This window comes from Desmodus rotundus, chromosome 12 (assembly GCF_022682495.2).
Source record: "Desmodus rotundus isolate HL8 chromosome 12, HLdesRot8A.1, whole genome shotgun sequence".
NCBI classification, from domain to species: domain Eukaryota; kingdom Metazoa; phylum Chordata; class Mammalia; order Chiroptera; family Phyllostomidae; genus Desmodus; species Desmodus rotundus.
The window spans coordinates 56,172,830-56,194,325 of record NC_071398.1 but is presented as its reverse complement, the minus strand read 5'-3'; the positions used below and the strand labels follow the sequence as shown (position 1 = coordinate 56,194,325).

The window sequence follows — 21,496 nt, the reverse complement described above, 5'->3', positions numbered from 1 at the left end:
GTCCACTTCAGATGCAGCTGCCCGGCACCCCCTGTGAGTGACGGGAGTGGGGTGGCCCTGGAGCGCGGGCCACACTCAGGAGGAACAGTGTGGAGCCCCCACTCCACACTTCCCTCGGACGGGAAGCGTTCTGGCCGACAGCCTCAGCTCATAATCAGTCACAGAACCAGGGACCACGTGGAGCTGAATGGAAGAAAGGGGGATGGGGCAAGAAGAATAAACACGCCAGGTATCATCTGTGAAGTCATGGACACTCTCAAAATACTCCAAATCCAGCCCCAAATACGAGGACAATTGTTGCACACACCTTTCGGGTGGACGCAGAGTTGAGGTCGCCACCAAATGCATTGAGCTGGCTCTTGGAGGGACCATGTGCCTGTCTCAAAGCCTCGTTGGTCTGGGCGGGCGTGCTTACGGGTCAGCACTGAAGATGGGTATTTCTGTGATGAGGGACAGCGGCTTCCTGGGACCTTCACTTGGGTCAGCGCAATTGCAGTATCAGTGAATACACTATAGTCAGGCTATTTTAAATAACTTTATTCTTAAATTTAACAAGCTCTTATTAGAAATGCTTTGGTATCAATACAATAAAAATACGCTGTTTCCCCCCCCCCATTGAATCATGTCAAGTAACTGGAAAAGTTAAGTGTGCTCCCCAACTTTTCTTGCAATTTTTTTCACAAATAGAAACTACTGCTTATTCACATGGCTTGGTATGGGTATAAATTTTTTGGATCTCCAAAAAGAAAAAAAAAAAAGAAAAGAAACAAAATATCCAGCAGAGAAAGTTGCAAACATTTCTTAGCTTCTTCTCCAGATCTACGTAGATGGCGCACCTCTCAGATAACTTTTTTCCCCAGCTTTGCCATTCTCATCCTTAAAGCTGCAAATTGAAGAAAAAAATAGTTATAAAAAAGCCTTCATGTTCACTCTAAGTGGCCATTTCATAGAAGGCAGGAAAGTTTGGAACATACCTCGGGCGAGTTTCTCCAGCAACGCAAGCATCGTTTCAGTAGCACAAAAAGATAGTAGAAATAATGAGCTATGATTAACTTAGGGCAGAGGCAGGTTCAGAACTAGAAGGAACCCATTTCTCTAACGATTAGAGAAATCAGCGCAAACAGGCAGAAGCTGAGTAAATTTAGTGTTAGTGCACAATTTCCCTACGAGCCGTAGAGAAATTCCGTTCTGGCCCACAGCTGTGTCTGGTGCCCGTTTCTGAGCTACAGACTCGGGTTCATGGTTACGTTATCTTTTAACTCCTCAAACTGGGGGCTCCGCCCTGGGATAGAGAATGACAGAAACAAAAAGGTATATAATGAAACAGTGTGAGCCAGTAATTAAAGTCGGAGTACTTATAAAATGTCTTTGTCAAGATGATAGAAGTGTTTTCAAATAGGAAATATATATTTTTGAGCATATTCTACCACTAAGGATATACTGGCTGGAGAAACCGACTTTAAAAAATGTCGACTTGGAATTCACGACACTCTCCTCACGTTCTGGCATCGATAGTTAGGGCTTCCCAGTACTCAGTCATGGTCCCAGAAGCTGAGGAGCTTGCAAGGCGCCGATCACGACATTCCTGCTTAACCGACTGCAAAGCTTTGCTTCATGAGGATGAAAAAGGGAAGGCATGTTCTCTCATTTCTCAGCCACATGCTTGCTATTCATTGTCTACTAACAGATGAAATGACCGCATCTGCAGGACGCTCTTGTTCAGGAATAGGACAAGGAATGGGGGTCCAGTACTGGAAGGGGATTATGATCATTTTTCTTGTTGCTCTGCTGACATTGGATGTTTTCATCCAATCAAAGAAAAGAGTCATATTCCCTCGGGACTTGAAGGGGCATGGTCACTTCTCGTGGACAGGGTCAAGAATATCCCTTGAATTTAGGGTCAGACCAAGAGTGTGTTCTCTGCTGTTGGGGGGTGCTGGGCGTGGACGGCTGAGAACCCCGTCCTTCCACGAAGGGAGGCGAACTGAGGCAGAATCTTGGATTGCTTGCACCCTCTATAGCAAAACAGAACGAGGCGAGTTCCATTTTAAAGGACCTTCTTAAAGGGTTCTACCTGGCAATGTGAGCATTGCTTTAGTAGCACAGAAAGACGGTAGAAATAATAAGCTACAGTTAACCTGGGGCAGAAACAGGTTGAGAACTAGAAGGAACCCATTTTTTTAAAGATGCGAAAAATGAGTAGCACGAACGCAGAGTAAGTGACATTCAATTACGTTCTTAAAGGGCATCCTTCTTGGACGTGTGCATCCTTGGGAGTGGGGCAACCCAGTCCCCATTCTCACTGTCCCCTTTCTTTGGGGGGAAAGTGAATTCTAGCTCCCCAGAGCGTGCCGTTTCCTTTCCCTGAGCCTGCAGAAATCTATGGTGTGAGTGTCAGGTACAGGCCTGGGGCCAGAGCAATGGGAAGGCTCTGAGGGGCTGTAGCTGCAAACCTGGGCTGTGGGCTCTCCATTTCACTTCTCCTTCTTGCTCTTCTCTGCTCTCTACCCGCCCTCCCCACAGTAATCAGACTCCTGGTCCTGCCGCTGGAACGTGCAGGAGGAAAGCGTGCCCCCTTCCCCTCAGAATGTCCTGGCTCCTAGGGCTGCCAAGGTTGGCAATATTGACACCTGGGAGCCTGTGAACCACCCCGGAGCTGAGGGTCCCTGCCTCTTCCTCCTGACATGCCCGTGGCGCCTCCAAGAGGGGAGAACAGAGCTGAAGAGGTACCAGAATAAGTGGGTGAGGGTGTCGGAGGAGGCCAGCTGTCTAGTTGGGGGGCAGATAGTCGAGAAGTCCCAGGAAAAGCTTGCCGGGGCCTCTCACTGTGGGGAGTGCCTGGCATTGAACTGCACCCCGGATCATGGCTCTTTATGTTTCCATTAACAGGTAGACACAGCTCTGCCTAAATGTTCTCGTCACGTTGTACCCTGTTCAAAGTTGTGACTGAAAAATACTGTCCATAGGTTCTCGAGCCTCCACCTTTTCCACCTTTCTTCCCCTTTCACGCTCTCTGCCAGGGTAAGAACTGCTGTTCGCTGAGGCTTCCATGACAACATTTACGCTCAGAGAAAACCAGTTCCGAACTATCACACCTTCCAGGAGTATTTATATTTAGCAGGGGACCTATTCCATAAATAAAGGAATTGACTGAAGTGGTGGATTTTTAAGTACTAACAACAGCCTTTTGGGGGGCTTGAGGGAGGAAGCTTACTCTACTTGGTGCTTGTGAAATCGAGGTGCACAGGTGGCTGTATGTTCCCCGGCTACGGATATCCCCCCGAGGACATGCGCCTATAGGATGTACTGTCTTAACAGCCCGTTGCAAACACATCAGCTCTGCAATCCACAGAGAACAGCAATGCAAAACAACTTCGGGAGGACAGGGAAGGAATTTGGAGCTTTGTGTTTGTGAGATGCTTTGTGTGATAGCGCAGAACCTTGCATTGTTACTTTGTCTGGAAGACGTCTTCCTGTTTTCATTATTTCCATTCGGTGGCATAATGAGTGTTTTCTGGAAACGTTACTCACTTCCTGTCTTTTTCTATGAGGTCAGTGTGTTGACCTGGTGGGAGTGAGCAGACCAGGGTGTTCAGGAGCAGCTGCCACCCAGGCTCACCATCGGGAGGTTTCAGGGTGGGGTAGTCATTGCTCTCCACCTCACACAGGGGGTCCCCTAAATCTTCTGAATTTAAGGTGTGAAGTTTTCTCAGCAAACAAAGCTCATTCTCAAAGCAGAAGGGGGATGTTGAGTCTTAGCAGGTTCCTTGTAGGGGACACGCCATTCAACCGGCTGTTGGAAGATGGTGTAAGTGTCCACTCACTGGGAGGCTAGAAATTCTTCCGATAATGAAGTTCACAATCGGCAAGCCTCACTTAACTACATAAAAGATGGGAATGGACCCATTTTATTGTAATTTCAGCAAACAGAGACCAGGCTTCTTGGGTGCAGAGGAGGCCACCTGCCTGAGCCGTACAGGAGCAGCGCACTTCTGGAGAGCTGTCAGTTCTGCTCGCTAGACTAGCTGGGCTGCAAGTTCCTGCTTTTTAGTGAGAATTCCTCTGTTAGAGACACTTAAAATAACTGCCCCTTTCATATATCCGGTGCCTGTATGTCTGGGTAATTTGACTGTGTCTTAAACATACACCTATTATAGCTGATATGTCAGATTCTTATTTAGTCTTTATAAATAATAAGTAGAATACACTATTCTAGTGCTAACAAGGAATCCAAAATGGAAGAACGATCACTTTTGTGGAAAAAAGTGTTATTTTCCATTCAATGCTAAGAGAGCTAGATAGCTATAAAACTTTATAGAGAATGAGAAATGCGAATATATAGAAAATAGAAAATAGAAATTTGCTGAGTTAGGGAAGACTATGCAAAATAAAATGTTATAGATAATGCACGATAGGTAAATTTACATTCTATTTTAAAATATAGAAAAATAAAGGAAATAATAAAACTCTGGAAGTAGAGAAAAACAAGATATAGCCAAGTAATAAAATATTACGCCAAAAATAAAATTTGTGTCTTGTTCTTCCTTGCAAAAGTAAGGCAATTTGTTAGCATACATAGGAAGGTTAAGTCACAGAGAGGCCGACGTCCAGTTCTGGAGGGAAAAGATATGACACTTATGATCCAACTTCCTAGTGATCCACATACATTCAGACACAGCAAGTCACCATGGTAGAAGACGAATGTCATGCTACTAATGTCAGTCAATGCAATATCCAAATAAGGCAACAATTAAATAATTTTTCCTTATCGTTTGAATTGACCGAATCACTCACAGTGGCAATAAAACCAGCGTTAACAATAAATCTCAGCGTGTATTAGTCTACGGGGTGGTCAGAGAAGCTGAAAGCAGGAGGGTTGGTTGACAACCCAAAGGCAAGACTGTCACATGACTAGACAGCAGCGGCAAGCCTTGTCATTTTTCTTACCTGTCAGGGACGGATCCTCTGTTCCATCCCCAGCACCCTGAACAGCCTGCGGAGAGCGGGGGGCAGGGCTGCCCATGCTTTCTTCTTGCTCTCGCAGGGAAATGGAGTTTTTGTGGGGAGCTGGACGGTGTGTATTTTCACAGGGGTTGACTTCTGCTCTCTTTCTAGGAAGAGGCCTTGGTTTGGTGGGCTGGTTGCCCTGGCTGTGGGGGGCGGTGGGGTGGGGGGGTGGTTTCTCCTCCTCTCCCTCCTCCTCCTCCTCCTCATCAATCACAACCAGCTCAGCATGGATGATCCCGTCGTACCCCGTGAGAAGCCTCTTTTCTTCTTCATCGTCTTCTGCCTGCTGGTACCCCATGAAAATCATCGTCACGGGCTCTGCCCCGTCCATGCCCGGAGGCAGGGAATGGACGATATTGTATCTGACGTCTTCCTCATAGCCCTGGCAAACTGGCGAGGGGCCCTGGCGTTCTGACTCCCCAGCGAGTGCCTCTCTGGGACTCAGCCTCGCCTTCGGAGAGGGCGTGCCCTTGTCCTGCATCCCGTCCGACTCTCCCCAAGGAGTCGCCAGCCTCTTCTGGACAGTGTGGGGCATCTCCTGGCCTCGCTGAGCCATGGATCGGGGGTGAGGGATTGGCCGAGTGGGACTGACGTGATTCCAGCCGTTGCCTCCATCCTCGGAGAGCCCGTTGTCCACGTGGTGTAGGGACGCGCCCCTCTCATTTCCCAGTCCATTCGCTTTAGTCTTTATCCTGTCTTGGAAGTTTGGTCCAGGGCTTGCCTTCTCTCGCTGTGGAGTCGTAGGCCTGCAAAACGGGTTGGCGTAGACGGGCTCGTGATACTCGGTCGGGGATCTGGAGTTCCTCTCCGAGGCCTGTCTCAGGAGCTCTTCCACCTCGATGGGGGCCAGGCCGTCGGTGCCATTGACGGCGGCGGCCTGGTGATCGGAGCTCACTGCATACACCGACTTCTGCCCGTCGTCATAGACTTTGACCCCTGTGCCCCGGAAGTCATCTGACGGGAGGGGTATTGACGACAGGACTGTGCTTTCTCCGGTCTTCAGGTCCTTTTTGACTTTGATTTCCATGGCGTACAAAGCTGTCGAGAGACAAATTTGATCTTTGATTTCAGTTAACTTTTACTCTTGTAAACTAGCCTGTTTTCACAGGGTTTATTTTTTAAGATATTTTTTAAAGAGAGAACGGAAGGGAGGGAGAAAGAGAGAGAGAAACATCAATGTGTGGTTGCCTCTAGAGGGCCCCCTACTAGGGACCTGGCCAGCAACCCAGGCATGTGGCCTGACTGGGAATCCAACCCGTGACCCTTTGGTTGTCAGGCTGGTGCTTATCCACTGAGCCACACCAGCCAGGGTTATTTTTTTTTACATTAAGTTCCCCTTTGATGGTTTTTGTGGGAGATGTCTAGTTTTTAATTTCTGATTCTATTCGTGAATTACATAGTGGCCAATACTGTAATGAAGTGGGTTTTTAGGTCAGGATATATGAAATCAGTGGGAAATGGGGAGGATCAGAGAAGAGAAGTGGATGGTTCCACCTCAGACCCAAAGATATGTTCTTTGTCATGAATAAATCCAGTGAGACAGATTTCCACTCTTTTGCATGACTGAGTGGGAGGAATCAGATCCGCTCTTTGGTGAGGGAGGTGTGTGCCTTACTGCCAGTAAAGGCCTAGCACGGACACACGTTTTATTAAGTAGCTCCCTTGCTACGCAGGTCGATCGGCAGCCTGGTGAAACCACAGAGCAGAGTTCCTCTAAGTTTTCACCGCACGGAGGTTATCCCCACCTCTGCTGGCGGCTCACACACCTCCGGGAAGTTTGCAGACTGGACCTCTGCGTACCCAGGAAGTGCAGGACGTCAGAGCAAGTTGGACATGGTAAAGCCTGAATTTGAGAACCTGCCTTTGGAGACCGATTCCTCATATACCTTTTCTGTCTTGTTCATCGTCTTCTGTTCCCTCGTTTCTCTCCTTCCTCAATCTGGAAGGTACGTAGGATTTTGGAAGGTCAGGGATGTTAGCATAGATGTCTTCAATTGACTCTGTAAAATTAATATTAATTCAGAATACATGTAGGACATCTTTATAACAATGGAAAAATTCCAGTGGACTTATCAAAAAATATCTTCATTAGACACAGACTAGAATGCTCAAAAACATACCTCTGGTCGTTTCTTCCTTTTCCACCTTCACAGACTGTAAGAAAAAAGAATTCTTTATGTTAATTCAGTTGCAAGAATAAATTCTACATGTGGTTCTGCTTTGCAGAATCCTACTATGTGTGGACTCACTTCGAGAGGACATCACAATTTTGAGATTGGTTCATGCTCACCCTTATTATGTCCTCTGTCGTCCTCTCAATCGATTTTAGTTTCTTTAAAATTGCCTCTTCATTGGTTGAGATTTGCAGTTCAGCCTTTTCAAGATCTTGGATCTCTCGCTCAAGTCTGGCAACAGAAAGATACACTTTATTGCTTAAGGCAATGCAAATGCAGAGTTCTCAAATACGTCTTCCCTTTGTCTAAACTTTCCTTGGAATATTGCATGTAAGTATTTCTATCCCTTCTAGGAATACAGCATCACACCAAACGTCACTCTGAGTACATATGGGGTACCTAGCGCCTGACTTTGATTTAACAATTTTCAATTTAAGTTAAAAAAATGGGTTTTGGATAAAAGGAATTATTGGGTAAAGTATTTGACCCTTGCCCCATTTTCTTCCTTGCAATTACTGCTGTTCCTTCCAAACGAAACAGAGAAGTTTCTTTTCTAAAGACACTTACGTTTAAAGTTAAGCCACAGGCACGGTGCACCTGCAGTTCACTGAGGTTCCTGACCCAAGTCTCCACGTAAATCATTTGGGAAAATCATGATGATAATTTTTCTGGCCGATCAACACTTTAAAACATCATAGTTATTAAACTTGATTTAATAATCATAGCTATTTAACACTTAATGCCCCTTTATGCCCTCACACCGAGAATGACACTTGGTTTTAACTTCACAGTTTCCTAAGCACTGTGCCACCTGATAGTGAGTGGGGAGGAGAGATGAACAGTGGACAAAATCTAGGACTGTGGCCTCAGCTGCTGCTGTTTGTAAAAAATAAATGCTGGGGGGAAATGGGCACATATGACCTGACAGAGTGTAAGGGAACCTACAGGGACACAGAGGCAGAGACATCTGGAATGGGACCGTTGCAAACGGTCCTGAGTGAGTCTCCTGACCAGTTTACAGCTGCATGTCGGATTCAAGTTCACTGCCGGGTGTGGCATCACGACAGGCATCCCGCGTAAAAACCTACAGACGACGGCACCTGTGCACGTAGCCAGGCTGGCCCCTGGCAGCTGTGACACGCTCGTGGTTTCTCAGCCAAATGCTCTTAAGCTCTCAAGTCAGCTGCCTTGCGAGGACGGCTGATGAGCAGCGGCAGCTGGGCCCGGACACGACAGCTGTGGTTGTGAGAGTCGGCGAAGGTGTTTGTTGGTTTTCTTGGCTTCCTTCTTCAAGATGGTCATGGACCTGGCAGCTCGAAGGCCCCGGGGGATGATCACACCACTAACAACCCTGGATTTGCACTCTTGACTACTCTCCCACCCATTGCTTCGGTTTCAAAGTTCTGACTGTGGCCACTTCTGGTCATTGGCAGGTGCCCGTTTACAGCGGAGGAGGTTTTCCTCCTGCAAATAACAAGCAGTACCTCTGGTTTCTTAGGAGTTACCGAGGTGTGACTGCCATTCTATTAAAATCCCTTGTATCCATGGTAACACATCAACAGAGCTGTGGGAACATGTGTTGGCAGCATACAGTGGAAAGTTCTACGCCCAAAGTGATAAATCCGGATTATTCTGTTACTGCTACTGACTATTCCTGAGAGCCGATTCCCGGAACCTCCCTGCCTCTCGGTTGTGTAGAGTGAGAATATAGTACCTGCCTTGCTTTATTCAGAAAGTAGGTGAAGCCAAGAAGAGATGATGTATGTGAAAGCACATGGAATGTGGCTGACGTCAGATGTAAGTGTTATGATGGTGTCATGTTGAAGGTCTTCTGCAATGCCCTGTGTCTCTCTCCATGCATGTTGGAGACCTTGTCCTGCGAGCCTTTGGGTGGAAAGCAAGGAAGTTCAAGGTGTTGCTGCAGGTGGGTCCTGTGCCTCAGGCTCCAGCTGTAGCACCAGATGAACCTGGGTTTGAGTCCTGGTTCACCTGTCCCTTTCCTAGAGGACCCCAGACATGTCACCAGAGCTTGCTAAGCCTCATTGTCTTCATTCACTCATTCGTTCGTTCATTCACAGATGTGCAGCATCACCTCTGTACAAGGTGTCATGTGTCCATGTGTGGGGGAGACGACAGACAGCGAGGCGTTTCCGTCCTGGCAGGGGACAAGATAATGCGGCCTTCCCTGGGAAGGGCCACATGCCGAGTGTTGTCGGCTTTGCAGGCCGCGTTTGGTTTCTGTTGCATATTTTCTTTTTTTCTTTTTCCTTTTACAATCCTTTACTAACATAAAAACCAGTTTTAGCTTATGGCTGTACAAAAACAGGCCAGGGCGAGGTTTGATCCCGGGCTAGAGTTTGCCAGCTCCTGCAGATGTGTGTGTGGGTATATAAAAAAACACATATTCAACAAACAAACATGTATACACACACACATGCATTTAATCACGAAGACAAATACTTCCATGGGGAAAGTAGAATAAGGGCTATGAAAGAAGAATGAGGGGGGAAGAGAGTGGCTGGGGAGGGGCACGAGCTTGCACAGTGTGGTCACGAGAGTCTCTCTGATAAAGTGTCACTTCTGCAGAGACCTGAAGGGAATGAGGGGGTCTCAGCAGGTTTTGGGGGGTAGCTTCAGAGACAAGGAAGATGAATACAAAGATCGGAGGCAGGCAGAGCGAAGTGACATCAGAGCCTGGTGGCAGCCAGATGGTCACAGGCCTCGGGCACCGTAAGGTTTTGGGGAGCAGAGGAGGGACATGCTGTGACTTGCAATGTAAGCAGTGACAGACATGGGCTGCTGTCGTGAAAGTAGACGGGAGGCGCAAGCCTGGAGCTCATCCAGAAGAAGATGGCTTAATCCAGGGCGGTTGCCAGTAGCAGGGTGAGAAGGGATTGGATTCTGGAATTATATCAAAGGAAGAGTGGCTAGCATTTGTTGATAGGTTTTACATGTGAGGTGCAAGACAAAGCGATGTCAAAGGTGATTCCAATGACTGTGACCTGAATGATTGGACAACTGTAACCACAATCGGCTGAACAGAAATCACAATTTACAATAGCCAAGCACTGGAAGCAACCTAAGTGCCCATCAGCAAATGAATGGATCAAAAAACTATGGTACATTGACACAATGGAATTCTACGCAGCAGAGAGAAAGAAGGAGCTTATACCCTTTGTGACAGCATGGATGGAACCGGAGAGCATTATGCTAAGTGAAATAAGCTGGGTGGTGAGGGACAAATACGATATGATCTCACCTTTAACTGGAACATAATCAACAAAAGAAAGAAGCAAACAAAATATAACCACAGACACTGAAGTTAAGAACAATCTAACAATAGCCAGAGGGGAGTGGGGAGGGGATAGTGGGGAGAGGGGTTTCAGGAACTACTATAAAGGACACATGGACAAAACCAAGGGGGAGGGGGAGGCAGGGGAGGGAGGTGGGTTTGGCTGGGGTGTGGTGGAGGGGTGAGGAGAAAATGCAGACAACTGTAAGTGAACAACAATAAAAATAAATAAATAAATAAATAAAAATAAAAGAAATCTGGGAGAGAAGAGAGGAAGTCGGTGGCGGATGTGTTAAATTTGAATCAGTCAAGTAGTGGCTTTGGGACGACATCTAGGTCTAGAAGTCAGAGCTCAGAGAGGTCTGGGTTGGAAGATCTGAATTTGGGAGTTGGTATCTTTCTCCACAGACATGGGCAAGATTTCCTAGAAAGCCAGGGGCTCCAAGGACTGAATTCTGGGCCAGCTAAACATTTAGAAGTCTGGGCATTGCTCATCACTTCCCAGGCTGAACAAGGAGTAGAAGAAATAGTGGGCCCTCAGCTAACGCCAGTTGCCTCCTGTCTCTGCCCCTTCCTGTTCCCGGGGCACCGAAATGGGGCTCTGGGTTGGCCTGGCCGATGGCCTGCCTCTCGGAAACCTCAGGAGATGCACTGGGATTTGTTCTTTCTCTCCATAGAGAAGCCCGTGAGTAATGGAATGTCATGCCTATGCATGCGTACATACTCATATATGTGGGTATATTTAAAAATTTAATTTTAGATCTATGTACACGGAAACTTTTGGGGGAGGTCGCTGGAGGATAATTCTCTAACCTTCACCTTTTCAGCTCTCTGCCGATGGGTTAGAATTTCATAGTTGCTGCTGCTCCATCTTTAGAAGGTGTTACCTTTCGGAGTGGGCATTGAGTTCCTGGAAGTGCTGACTCAGTTTGGCGAGAACCAGGTGGTAAAGAGAAGTGTCCTCCCCGCCGCCTCCGGGCTATTTGGTGGGGCCCGATGGCTGAGTGCGTCCCTCTCACACTGTCTGAGAGGTGCGGGGCAGGTGTCCTGTGCCGATTTAGATAAGCAGAGTACACGAAGAAGGGTTTGTAATGCTCTCCATTATTGAAATCTTTCTCCTTGCCTGTTTGCTGGGGAAAGAGAGGGTTATTTTCCAGAGTTCCCCAGGTGAAAGCAGGGAGCTTTCATTTCGAGCACTGGTCTGGTAATGACCTCCCTTCGTCAGCACGAGATAATGTCCCCTATCCAATTCCCACACGCAATTTTTTTTGCCTTAGAGAAAGGACAGAACATAAATGCTGGATGCGCCAAGAAGGGGTTATTTCAGTCGGTCATTTTTCTGCTGCTAAGGGTCCATTTATCTCTCTCAATTTTTGGTGGAGTTAACAAAGAGTAAAACCAGTGGATGGAGTTGGCCATTAGGGGCCAGAGTGGACCTCAGGAGGAAGAAAATAATCAACAGTCTATATCCTATTTCACAGCACCCCTCGTTAGCAATTATAACAACATGCAACTTGTATGGAGCGTTCATACTGTACTAGGTGCTGGCCTAATGAGCCTTCACGACAAGCCCTGTGAGTCCTGCGAACAGTTCTGATTGCCAGATGAGTGGGCTGGACAGAGGGGCAGCCTGGGGGCCTCGTACCTGCAGCCAGATGGAGCTGGAAATCAAGTCTCTGCCTTCGGAGCTTGGGCTCCTAACTCCTTCCTAATTAGCCACTGTGGGAACGAAACTTGAAGAGATGGATCCTTATGAAAACAGACACAGCATTCTTTTTGCTTAGCAGTAGAAAAGGATTTCTTACTTTTTATGATAATAAAGAAAGTGAGGATTGAAGTGCTCTCCGGGCTCTGCCCATGTGTAAAGGTGTGGACTCAGTACATGCGAAAGGGGCATTTCTGTCCTGACCTTCGTTAGGGGGATTTTGTTGGACTAGCAGTGTCCCCGCTCAGTTGGACCATTCAGTCTGACCAGGACTGAAGCCCTGGCTTCGCCCGTCTCTTCTCTGGCAGCTTGAGTCTGGCTTTTGATCAGGATTCTCAGAACAGTCTTCGTCCAAGAGCCGGGGATTTCCTAAGTGAGAGCTGCTTTATGGGGAGACCTTCTTTGCTCAGACACAGGACCGGCGTTCAAAGGAAGAAGCTTTAGGAATTAAGTAGAAAGCTGGCCGATGCAGTTTGATTATAATAGCGCGGTTCGGATGTGCTGTGTTTGCCGTGCACTTTATGACCGGCTTCAGGATGTACTTTGAAAGGACAGGAATTATTGCCTCTCGGGAGCCCCAGCTCTCTTATTAAGACCCAGGGCTCCACCCAAAGAGGGCCCGGTGGCACTTCTCTGGGACGGCGTGCGTCAGCAGGGGTGAGACCCTGGCTGTGCTCTGAGACCAGCTGACAGAACACAAAGAGGACACCCCAGCCCTCACACACACCCCGAGCCTGACACAGGGGGACCCAGGGTCTCTGGGACTCACAGGCCCTCAGCATGTGTTTGCCTCCAGCAGGTGCTGAATGCCTCCTGGAGTGGTGGTCGTGGTGACCCTTGACCCTTCCTTTGGGCTGGAGAGCTCTTTTCCTTTCTCCCCCGCTGAATCTTGGGAGCTCAGGAAGTGGCGGGTGGTTTACCTCTATTTTGTGATTTTTTGTGTGCAAAGGTCCACTTTTTTCCTCCAGCTCTACCCACGGTAACAGAAAGGAAGCCGTAAACAAAGTAACATGCGTGGCTTAATTATTGAACCCCTCCAAGCTCTGGTTTTCTCATTTGGGGACTAATAATAGGATTCACAGAGGGTGTTCTTGAGGAGGTGAATGAGGTCATGTCTATAAACCTCTCCTCAGTAATGACTAGCTGCCCCTGCCCTTCCTAGTCTGCTGCGGAGGAGGGGAAAACCAACCCCGGGCCATTTGGGGATCCGCTCTTCAGTTTTAATATCAATGAATTTAGACCAAGCAGGTTGCTGCTAATAGAGCCTCAGGGACAGCCTGTCCTGGCATATCCTGTTCTAGACCGAAAACCAAAACTGCGCTCCAGCCTTATCGGAATTTTTATAACATTTATGGAGATGGTGTTTATTTAATAAATGTTATCCATGTAATAAATGAAAGAATGTGCAAGTCTGTTTGACAGCCTGCTAATACTCAGCCCCTCATCCCATTTCTCCTGTCCGTTTCAGTAGGAATTCCTTGGATTTTGTGTCTCTCCCGCTCACAGACTACATTTCCTAGTACTCCCGCCCCCCCCCCGCCCCCCTCATTTAAATGGTGCCATCCGTTAAATCCTGGCCAACGGGATATTAGCAGAAGTGACCTCTGCGATTTTCAGGTCATATCCCTAAAATAGAGCTGTCTGTCCTCCGTTTATCTCCCCTTCCTGCGCTGGAATGCCGAGGTGGGGAGCTGCCTGTTACCAACAGCCAAGGGCATCGCTTCGGAACAAGCAGAGAGCAGAACAGAAAACAACAGAACAGACAGCAAAACCCCGTCTCTCAACCACCTCATGTGATGCTGCCACTTGAGTGCCCTTGAATGACCCCCTGACAGCACTGTTATGCCTGTGACAGAGGTGAATCTTTCTCGTCTCGTTTGAAGCTCTGTGGTTCTGGAGTTTTTTAAAGCGTCAAAACCAGCGTGCTAATGACTGTGCAGCCTTCCGGGGCTGAGTCTGAGTGCGACCGATTTTATGAACGTTCTCATCATTTTTTCCGCATTGGTTGGCAGAATTAATTACTCACTGGTTTCTTGCCTGTTGCGTAGTTAGCCAGGAAAAAATGGAAAAATAAATCAGTCTTTGCTCCTGGTGGTTAAAGAATTTACATGTTTCTAAATGATCTGTCAAATCCAACGTGGCTGTGTTGATATTAGCTAGTTAATATTGAATGGCTAAAGTCTCCCGCGAAAAAAAGCTGTGGTTAAAAGATCACAGAGCTGCTCCTTTAAATGATGGCTCTGGAGTCCCAGTGGGCGCTGTTCAGCACACATAGCTGATGTCTTTACTCGGGTTGTCCTGGCAGAAGCGTGTTGGTCCCATGTTACGGGTGGGTAGGTTATTACGAATGAGTCTGAGGCAAACATTTTATCTTTGAGGACAATTTGGCTAAAGGTAATAGCACACTATGTTTTTTCAATAAAATTGAGAGTGTGTCGTCTAGTAGCATGTAGGCTGTTTGGTTTGCCTTTTTTTTTTTTTCCCAACAGAGTCCCCTCAATTTCATCAAATATTTAACAGATGTTTATGAAGCACTTACTTCCTGTCAGGCACATGTGATTCACCGACTGAAATAAAAGTATATCAAAGAGGACAAAGGATGCTTCTCTGCACGGAGGAAGGGCAAGAACTGCCTCACCACCAGCCATGGCCACAAGGCGTGTGCATAATAATGAGGAAGCTCGAACCCACCAGTGCAGATGGTCACATGCCACCCTGAGCATGCGTGAGAAGCTAAGGGCCCTGGGCGCACAGCAAACAGGGGCCTTGCCCCGAGGGGGCAGACCTAGTGTGTCTCATCCTGACCGTGTACGGGCAGAGCTGCAATACGCACCGAGGCTTCACGGAGGCTTCCAGGCAGTGAGAAGCAGTGCGCTAACGGGATGGCGTGGAGACGGGCCTGCGTCTGCTCCGACCACCGCGGGCAGAGCAGATCTTTTGGAAAGCGGAAGAATTCGGGGTTACATGGGCGGAGCTTTTGCACGGCTGGGTCTCGTCACAGCTCAGTAGTGGAAAACATTAGTAATTATCTTGGGGGTGATGACGCTGTCATGATTAACTGTCGTGTAGGCAGGTGATGTCAGAAGAGTGATTTAGAAGAAAAGTAAACCTTCTTAATCAGAATAATATTTGGTAAGTGAAGGGTTTCATGGGCCGTGAATCCAAACTGGTTTGCAGGGCATTGGGGACTTTCCTGCGCAAGTCCCAAAGGTAATTTTCAAATGAACGCAAACAAACGCGCACCCTGAAGGCTGGCCTGGCGAATTGGTTCGTTCCGGGCTCCTCGGGTGCTTTGGCAGGACGGAGGCTGGGTGTGCCGTTTTTAATTAGGGCCTGTGGAGGACCACGGAGTGCATGCCCGACACTTAATAAGAGCTAAATGATTGTAACAGCAGTTCCAGTCGTCCTCTATGCGGGTGACTTGAGTTGCCCCATGTGGCCTTCAAACACTGTCCTAGCCAGGACATGTCAAACTACAGATGTTCTTATCCTTGCATTTGGGAAGCTCTATTATTTTTTAAAAATAAGTTGTGGGGGGAAATATGTTTCGTGAATAGACTACTTGTAATCATATAATGAAACAACAAACTGTATTCAATGATGTATGTAGCCGTCGACTCTATTAGACATAATTACTGGCTTTGTGCCTCTCAACCCTTCCCATCTCTCTCGAACAGGATTACAGGGCGCCACTGTGTTTTCGGCTTTCCAGCCACTTCATTTTGGCTTTGCTTCCGGTGTTAATTGTTCACATTTGATACCAAGAACAGGCCTCTGTTATTTGAAGACCAAGGAACAGGGACGGAACCAAGGAGGACCCCTCAGCCTTGGGTGGTCTCAATGAACGGAGTGACTTTTGCCTCACAGTAGACCAGATGCATTTCGAGGGTGGTGGGGGCATCTCTGAGTGGGTGACGTCAGCCGTGAGCCCTCCTGGGGGGGTGAGGAAGCCTGTGTCCTACAGCAGCGCAGACCCTTCTCTGGTACAATGAGTCTCTGCCCTTGGCCTTTCTTTCTCTGTGACGGGGCCTGGAGGATGGGTCACTGACACCACCCCCTGCCCCCCAACTTCCTGCATCACTCAGTTCCTCCCTCGTTCCTTGTTCATGTCACGACACCCTAGATCTACGTCATCCCTGCCAGGGGTCTTACGTTTGTGTTTCAAGCTGCCACCACTGTTTTGAACGAGATAATTAAGGTACAACACTTTGAAAACTTAAAGGATCTAAAGAGAGGTAGAAACAAATAAAACTTGTTTCGAGAAGCTTATGATGCTCACATCTCCCCTGGAAGACCAAAGACTTAACGTGGGGCAGGTCCTCAACAGATGTTCATCAAAACGAATCGGGAATGACCACGGCGAGGCGTGGGGGGAGGGCTGCAGCCAGGGAGAGTGACGTGTGACTCACGGCTCGGACTTTCGTGTCTTCCGGGGCAAAATGAGGCTCATTAGGCTTCCTCAGAGAATTATTATTTTCAGGAGAATGCTTAGCACATACTAGGTGCTCCATAAGGGGTAGTTGTTGTTATTGAATTGAAGGGGGGTGGGGGCAGGACTCTCAGAAGTTATTCTCATCTACCTATTAGCCTATCGCTGTGTGGGAGAGCGCTTATTCTGGGTAACCATTTACAGCTATTCCGACTAACAGGTAAATGAGATGGGCAGGTAAGGGAGAGAGACTGCGGGGCGGTAGGGGTGAGGAAATAACAGGTGAGGTGGGGAAGGGGGAAGGGCAAGAGAGTCCAGTGGTGGGGAGATGCTGGAATGTGCCGTCAACAGCTGCCTTGAGACCAGGGCCCCACTGCCGCGTGACTTTGCCCTTGACTCACGATAGTTGAGGGTTTATTCTTTTTTATGTTAAAAAGAATTTCAAGACTTTTCTTTTTAGTTCATTAATGTTCAAGTCATTGGCTAGGCGTCATCTGGTCCTCTTAAATTGGTGGTGTTTTCAAGTCTGTCCATCCGCGCATCCATCCGTCTGGCCATTCGTCATCTATGTTTTCATTCATTCGTCTATTAGGTTGTGTAGTCGCATTCCTACTATGTGCTAGGCACTGATCATTAGGCATTTTCAGGGTGGTGGTGCATAGATTTCTTCCTCTTTTTTTCTGGAAATTTGGTTTACTTAGCTCCTTCTGTTGAATTGAAAAAGCTCCTACATGAAAAATAATCAGACTATCTGGGAAATTAAAAACAACAACAGATGAATTATTGCAAAGCTGGTAAACCAATGAGTTAAATATGGAGAGTGAAAAACATGCTTGGAATGATTTTGACTCATATAATTGCCTTGGATTAATTTCTTCAGTGTTTCCAGGCAACAGCAACTTTAAGAGGAAGAAACACATGGAGTTATTTTTCTCCCTTTTTGCCTTTTCTCCCCCTGTTCGCCTCCCTCTCATCCTGTCCCAGAACAGCAGCCTGTCTGTGTCCTGCAGTGTGGTGTTGGACATGGCCGTTGGGTCATCTGGGAGGCGGAGACACTGAGAAGGGGTATTTTCCACGCAGCGTGCCTCTCTCTGTTCGAGGAGACATGTTTCCTTAAGGAACAGCTGTCCTGCTGTACAGGTGATGGGAGCATCAGGTAGGAGTTCAACGAGGGTAGAAACAAGAGGGATGTAAAGTTCGATAAGCCACAGCCAGCAGCCCAGTCTGTTTGCCTTTCTGTCCCGACGCCAGTGTTTTGGGCTCCTTGGTGAAATGGAAGCCTGCCTGCCGTCTTCTGAGCTGCTGCATAGATGAGCGGTGTATATGCCGTGGAGCAGACTGTGTTTTCCAGTGTCCACATTCCCCACCCCTGCTCGTGGAGGAATTGCCCTGAGGTTAGTGGGGTGGCTGGGCTGCTCTCACGCCCGTCCCCTCCTTATGACGTACATGTGCGTGGAAATCAGTGCATCGTGTGCACCTTCCCACTAGCACCATATGCGGAAGGTGGTTGCTGTTTGGATTGAAATGAAAGTTCATCCAAGGAGGGCAGAGGGTCGGAGGGGTACTCTGGAGTATGTTAAAACTCCTAGGGAACATTCAATCCTAAATTGATAACCCTTCTCAAAGACAATGCAGTGGCTTTGCATCGTTCTCCTTGGCAAAGAACCTCTTTGCATTTTCTGCTTCTCACATTTCCATTAAGCACTCTGCGTGCTCCATCGAAGCCAGAGGTCTTTGGACACGGGGGAAAGGAGCAAGGGTCCGGAGGGGAGCCTGAGGCAGGGCAGTTTGGAGACTGCAGGGCCGCTGGAGGGGAGAGAGGGGCCTGGGTGTGGCTGGCACAGCTCCTTTGGACATGTCCAGCTGTGCACGTAGGCGTTTGGACCGAAATCGGTGCTGAACGTGCGCCTGGGTCTGCAGTCAGTGGTCACAGTAGCGCAGGGCTCATTTGGGGGGCAAACTGAAACTGTGTTCATGTGAAGTGATTCAGCAGGAGATGTCTTCCTCCCGGGAACATTTCCTCCCAAGGTATTAATTGGGGGGCCAGGCAACCCACTAATATTGTTCCAAAGCTAAGAACATGACTCAGAGACAAAAAGCACAAAAACCCACTTATTTTCAGAAACGCTGCCTTCTTTGGAAGAAAAGGCGAGAGGATAAATAAGCAGACAGGCTTCACCTAGAGGTCGCGTGTGAGTCGGGGAGCTGCCAGAGTCTGTGCAAAGTGATGCGTGCGAGAGTGACACCAGAGCATGGGTTGGAAGTCACACGTGCGGGGTTCAACTTCTGTAAAAGTTTTCTGCAGTAGCTGAGCCACAGTTTATTTTTATGATGAAGCCTTTTAATTAGATTTTAAATCCTGGCTCTTCATTTTTTCAGTTGTATGACTCGGGGCAAATTAGCCTCTATGAATGTCAGTTTTTCACCTTTAAATGTTATCTACCTCCTGAGGGACTTGTGAGCGTTCTGTGAACTGATATATATGGAGTGCTTAACACAGGGCCTGGCCTGTAACACATGCCTGGTAAAAATTAACTCCTGTTATTAGCCTGTGAGTCTTCAAGCCACAAGAAAACCTGGCACCTCACTAAGACTTTATTCCAGGTGTTCAGGGGTCCTTAACTCATCACGGCTCCTCTTACACCGAATGGTGGCGATCCTTCCCCAATTCTTTCCAAATTCTCGTTGGGTGGTAACATCAGCTTACTCAAAGAAAGAGGTTTTCTGTACTAGCCTAAAGAAATGAGAAATCTTGGCCACGAGATGGAAATGTGTCCACAGAGCTGCAGGGGGCCTTTTTGATGCCCAAGAGGGAACGGCATCCGACGTGTGTTTTTGGACACCTGCCCTGTGTCAGGCCCTCTGGAGGCTGCTCCACTCACAGCAGTCCTGTGACGTGGCCATCATTGTCCCACTGTTACCGATAAGGGAACCGGGGCCTGAGGGGAGGAGAGAACATGCCTGGGCTTATGTCCTCTGGTGGCAGGGCCGGGATCCGAGTGTCAAAGGCTGGACTCCGAGTCCAACTCACAAAACTGTGAATGTCGAAGGAAGGGAAACTTCCTGGGCCAAATCTGGCCGCACTACAATCTGTGTGAACAGCCACGTTGCTATTTTGATGCTCCTATTAAAATCTTACCCTCCAGCAGAGAGGCCTGGCGCAGGGCAAATGTCACCCCGGGGTGGGCACCTAAGTCAGGTGATAGATAAAGACACTGCGGGTTCTGGATCCTTCCTGTGCGCAGGGAAGGGGCTGGCTACCAAGGAAACGCAATGCTGCGTTCAGTTAGCGACACAAGCTTCTTCAGCACTGTGGGGAGTTGTTTCGGAGAAAGACTTTATTTAAAAACGTGCACCGGATTATTGAGCAGCTTTAGAAATATCTGAGACGAGAAGGTTGGAAGGTTCGGTCGCCCGGTAAAGCCGCTTAGGCAACGGGATTTCCGTACTGCTGGGCAGTGATGGAGCCTGCTTCCTACGGACAAGGCACAGATGTTTTCTGTCTTCGCTTGTTGCTTTGGAACATTCTGTCCCTTGCACATTTTTTAGCAAGATACGCGTGCCTTTATGGGGCACAAGGATGCAAATTCTTTACAAACTCTTTGCAAGTGCATCTCGTAAGGACCGTTCCTTAAAGCGGTTTCCCAGGAGGTGGGAGGTGCCTTACTTTACCCAGTGTGTTCACTCCTACAGCTCTCTTTCACCTGGGCGGTGGGAGGGCCCGGGACCTGATGGGCTCGGGGGCCCAGGGTTCCCCTTCACTGGCTCTGTGACCTTAATGGCTTCCCTCAGCCTCTCTGAGCCCGTTCCCTCAGCCTCTCTGAGCCCGTTCCCTCATCTGTGGAGTGGAGATGTGCATGCTGTCTTTCTAGTGAGTGTGAAGTGACTAACCGAAGGGAGAGGCCATCTGAAAAGACCCCTGGCGGTTACTGTTCTTTACACTGGGGATCGCCACCATTTGGTGTTCCAGGAGCTGTGATGAGTTAAGGACCCCTGAACATCTGGAGTAAAGTCGTAGCGAGGTGACAAGATTTGGGGGAGGAACAGATGTGTCATTGATAATTCAGCAAAGAGGGGCAAGGAGCGTCCTAAGTCCTGGAGAAAGGACTGGGAGACATGGCTGCGCTTGTTCAGGGCACGAGGCTGTGTGCGCAGTTGGGGTGTAGGCCGCGTAGCGGGGGTTACCAGAGTTTTCTGACCTGCCACTTCTTGATGGGCGAGTGCTTTAATCTCTCTGCAAAAGGTGAAGGTGAGGACGCCTGCCTCCGAGGGTAGGGAGGTTAAATGAGACGACAGATAAAAAAGGCGCCTGGAGGGTGGCTAGAAAATATATTTTCTCCTCCTCTTCTTCCTCCTCCTTCTCCTCTTTTTTCCTGTCATATAGAAGCTGTAACTAGACAAGCCACTATCATTACTACCAGAAGCTTCCATGCTCCTCTGAGCATTCTGTCAAGTTCTGAAAGCAGTGTGTGGATTCTAACCCATTCCCTGGGACTACTTGGAGTGCAGCTCAGGCTTGGCAATGGGTCTGAGTACCATTAGCGTTGGGGGCAGAGAAACGTTTCCGTCTGTGGAAAGGGTCCCAGGAGGGGCTCTGAGGGGGGCGAGGAGTCACCTGCGCCGAGCAGAGCATTTACAGGGGTGAAACTCTGGACTCCTCCAGGGGTAAGGGTCCACGGCGGGGAGCAAGCAAAGCCGTCACCAGCGGAGCCAGACTTGGGTAAGGAGCTCCTGCTGGGGGTCGTCTGATGAAGCAAGTTTTCTAAATTGTCAAGTTGACTTACTGCACTAATTCTTAAAATATTTGTTATCTACCATGCAGACACACTTCCTATATTTGAGCCAACAACTGAGAGGGTTGTAGACTAAAAATTTCAATGACAAAATAT

General features: G+C 48.3%; 1 protein-coding gene across 1 annotated transcript in view; it reads right to left on the bottom strand.

The window, feature by feature from the left end:
• Positions 1-516: 516 nt before the first annotated feature.
• PALMD (palmdelphin) overlaps positions 517-21,496 on the bottom strand; it is a 46,189-nt gene continuing 25,209 nt past the window's right edge. Inside the window, exons 4-8 of the mRNA XM_024569985.3 lie at positions 7,298-7,412; positions 7,128-7,161; positions 6,894-7,007; positions 4,948-6,045; positions 517-883 (exon numbers count right to left, since the gene is read on the bottom strand). Of these exons, the coding sequence (XP_024425753.2) occupies positions 840-883; positions 4,948-6,045; positions 6,894-7,007; positions 7,128-7,161; positions 7,298-7,412 (1,405 nt within the window). The 3' untranslated portion in view covers positions 517-839. The remainder of the gene's footprint in view (positions 884-4,947; positions 6,046-6,893; positions 7,008-7,127; positions 7,162-7,297; positions 7,413-21,496) is intronic.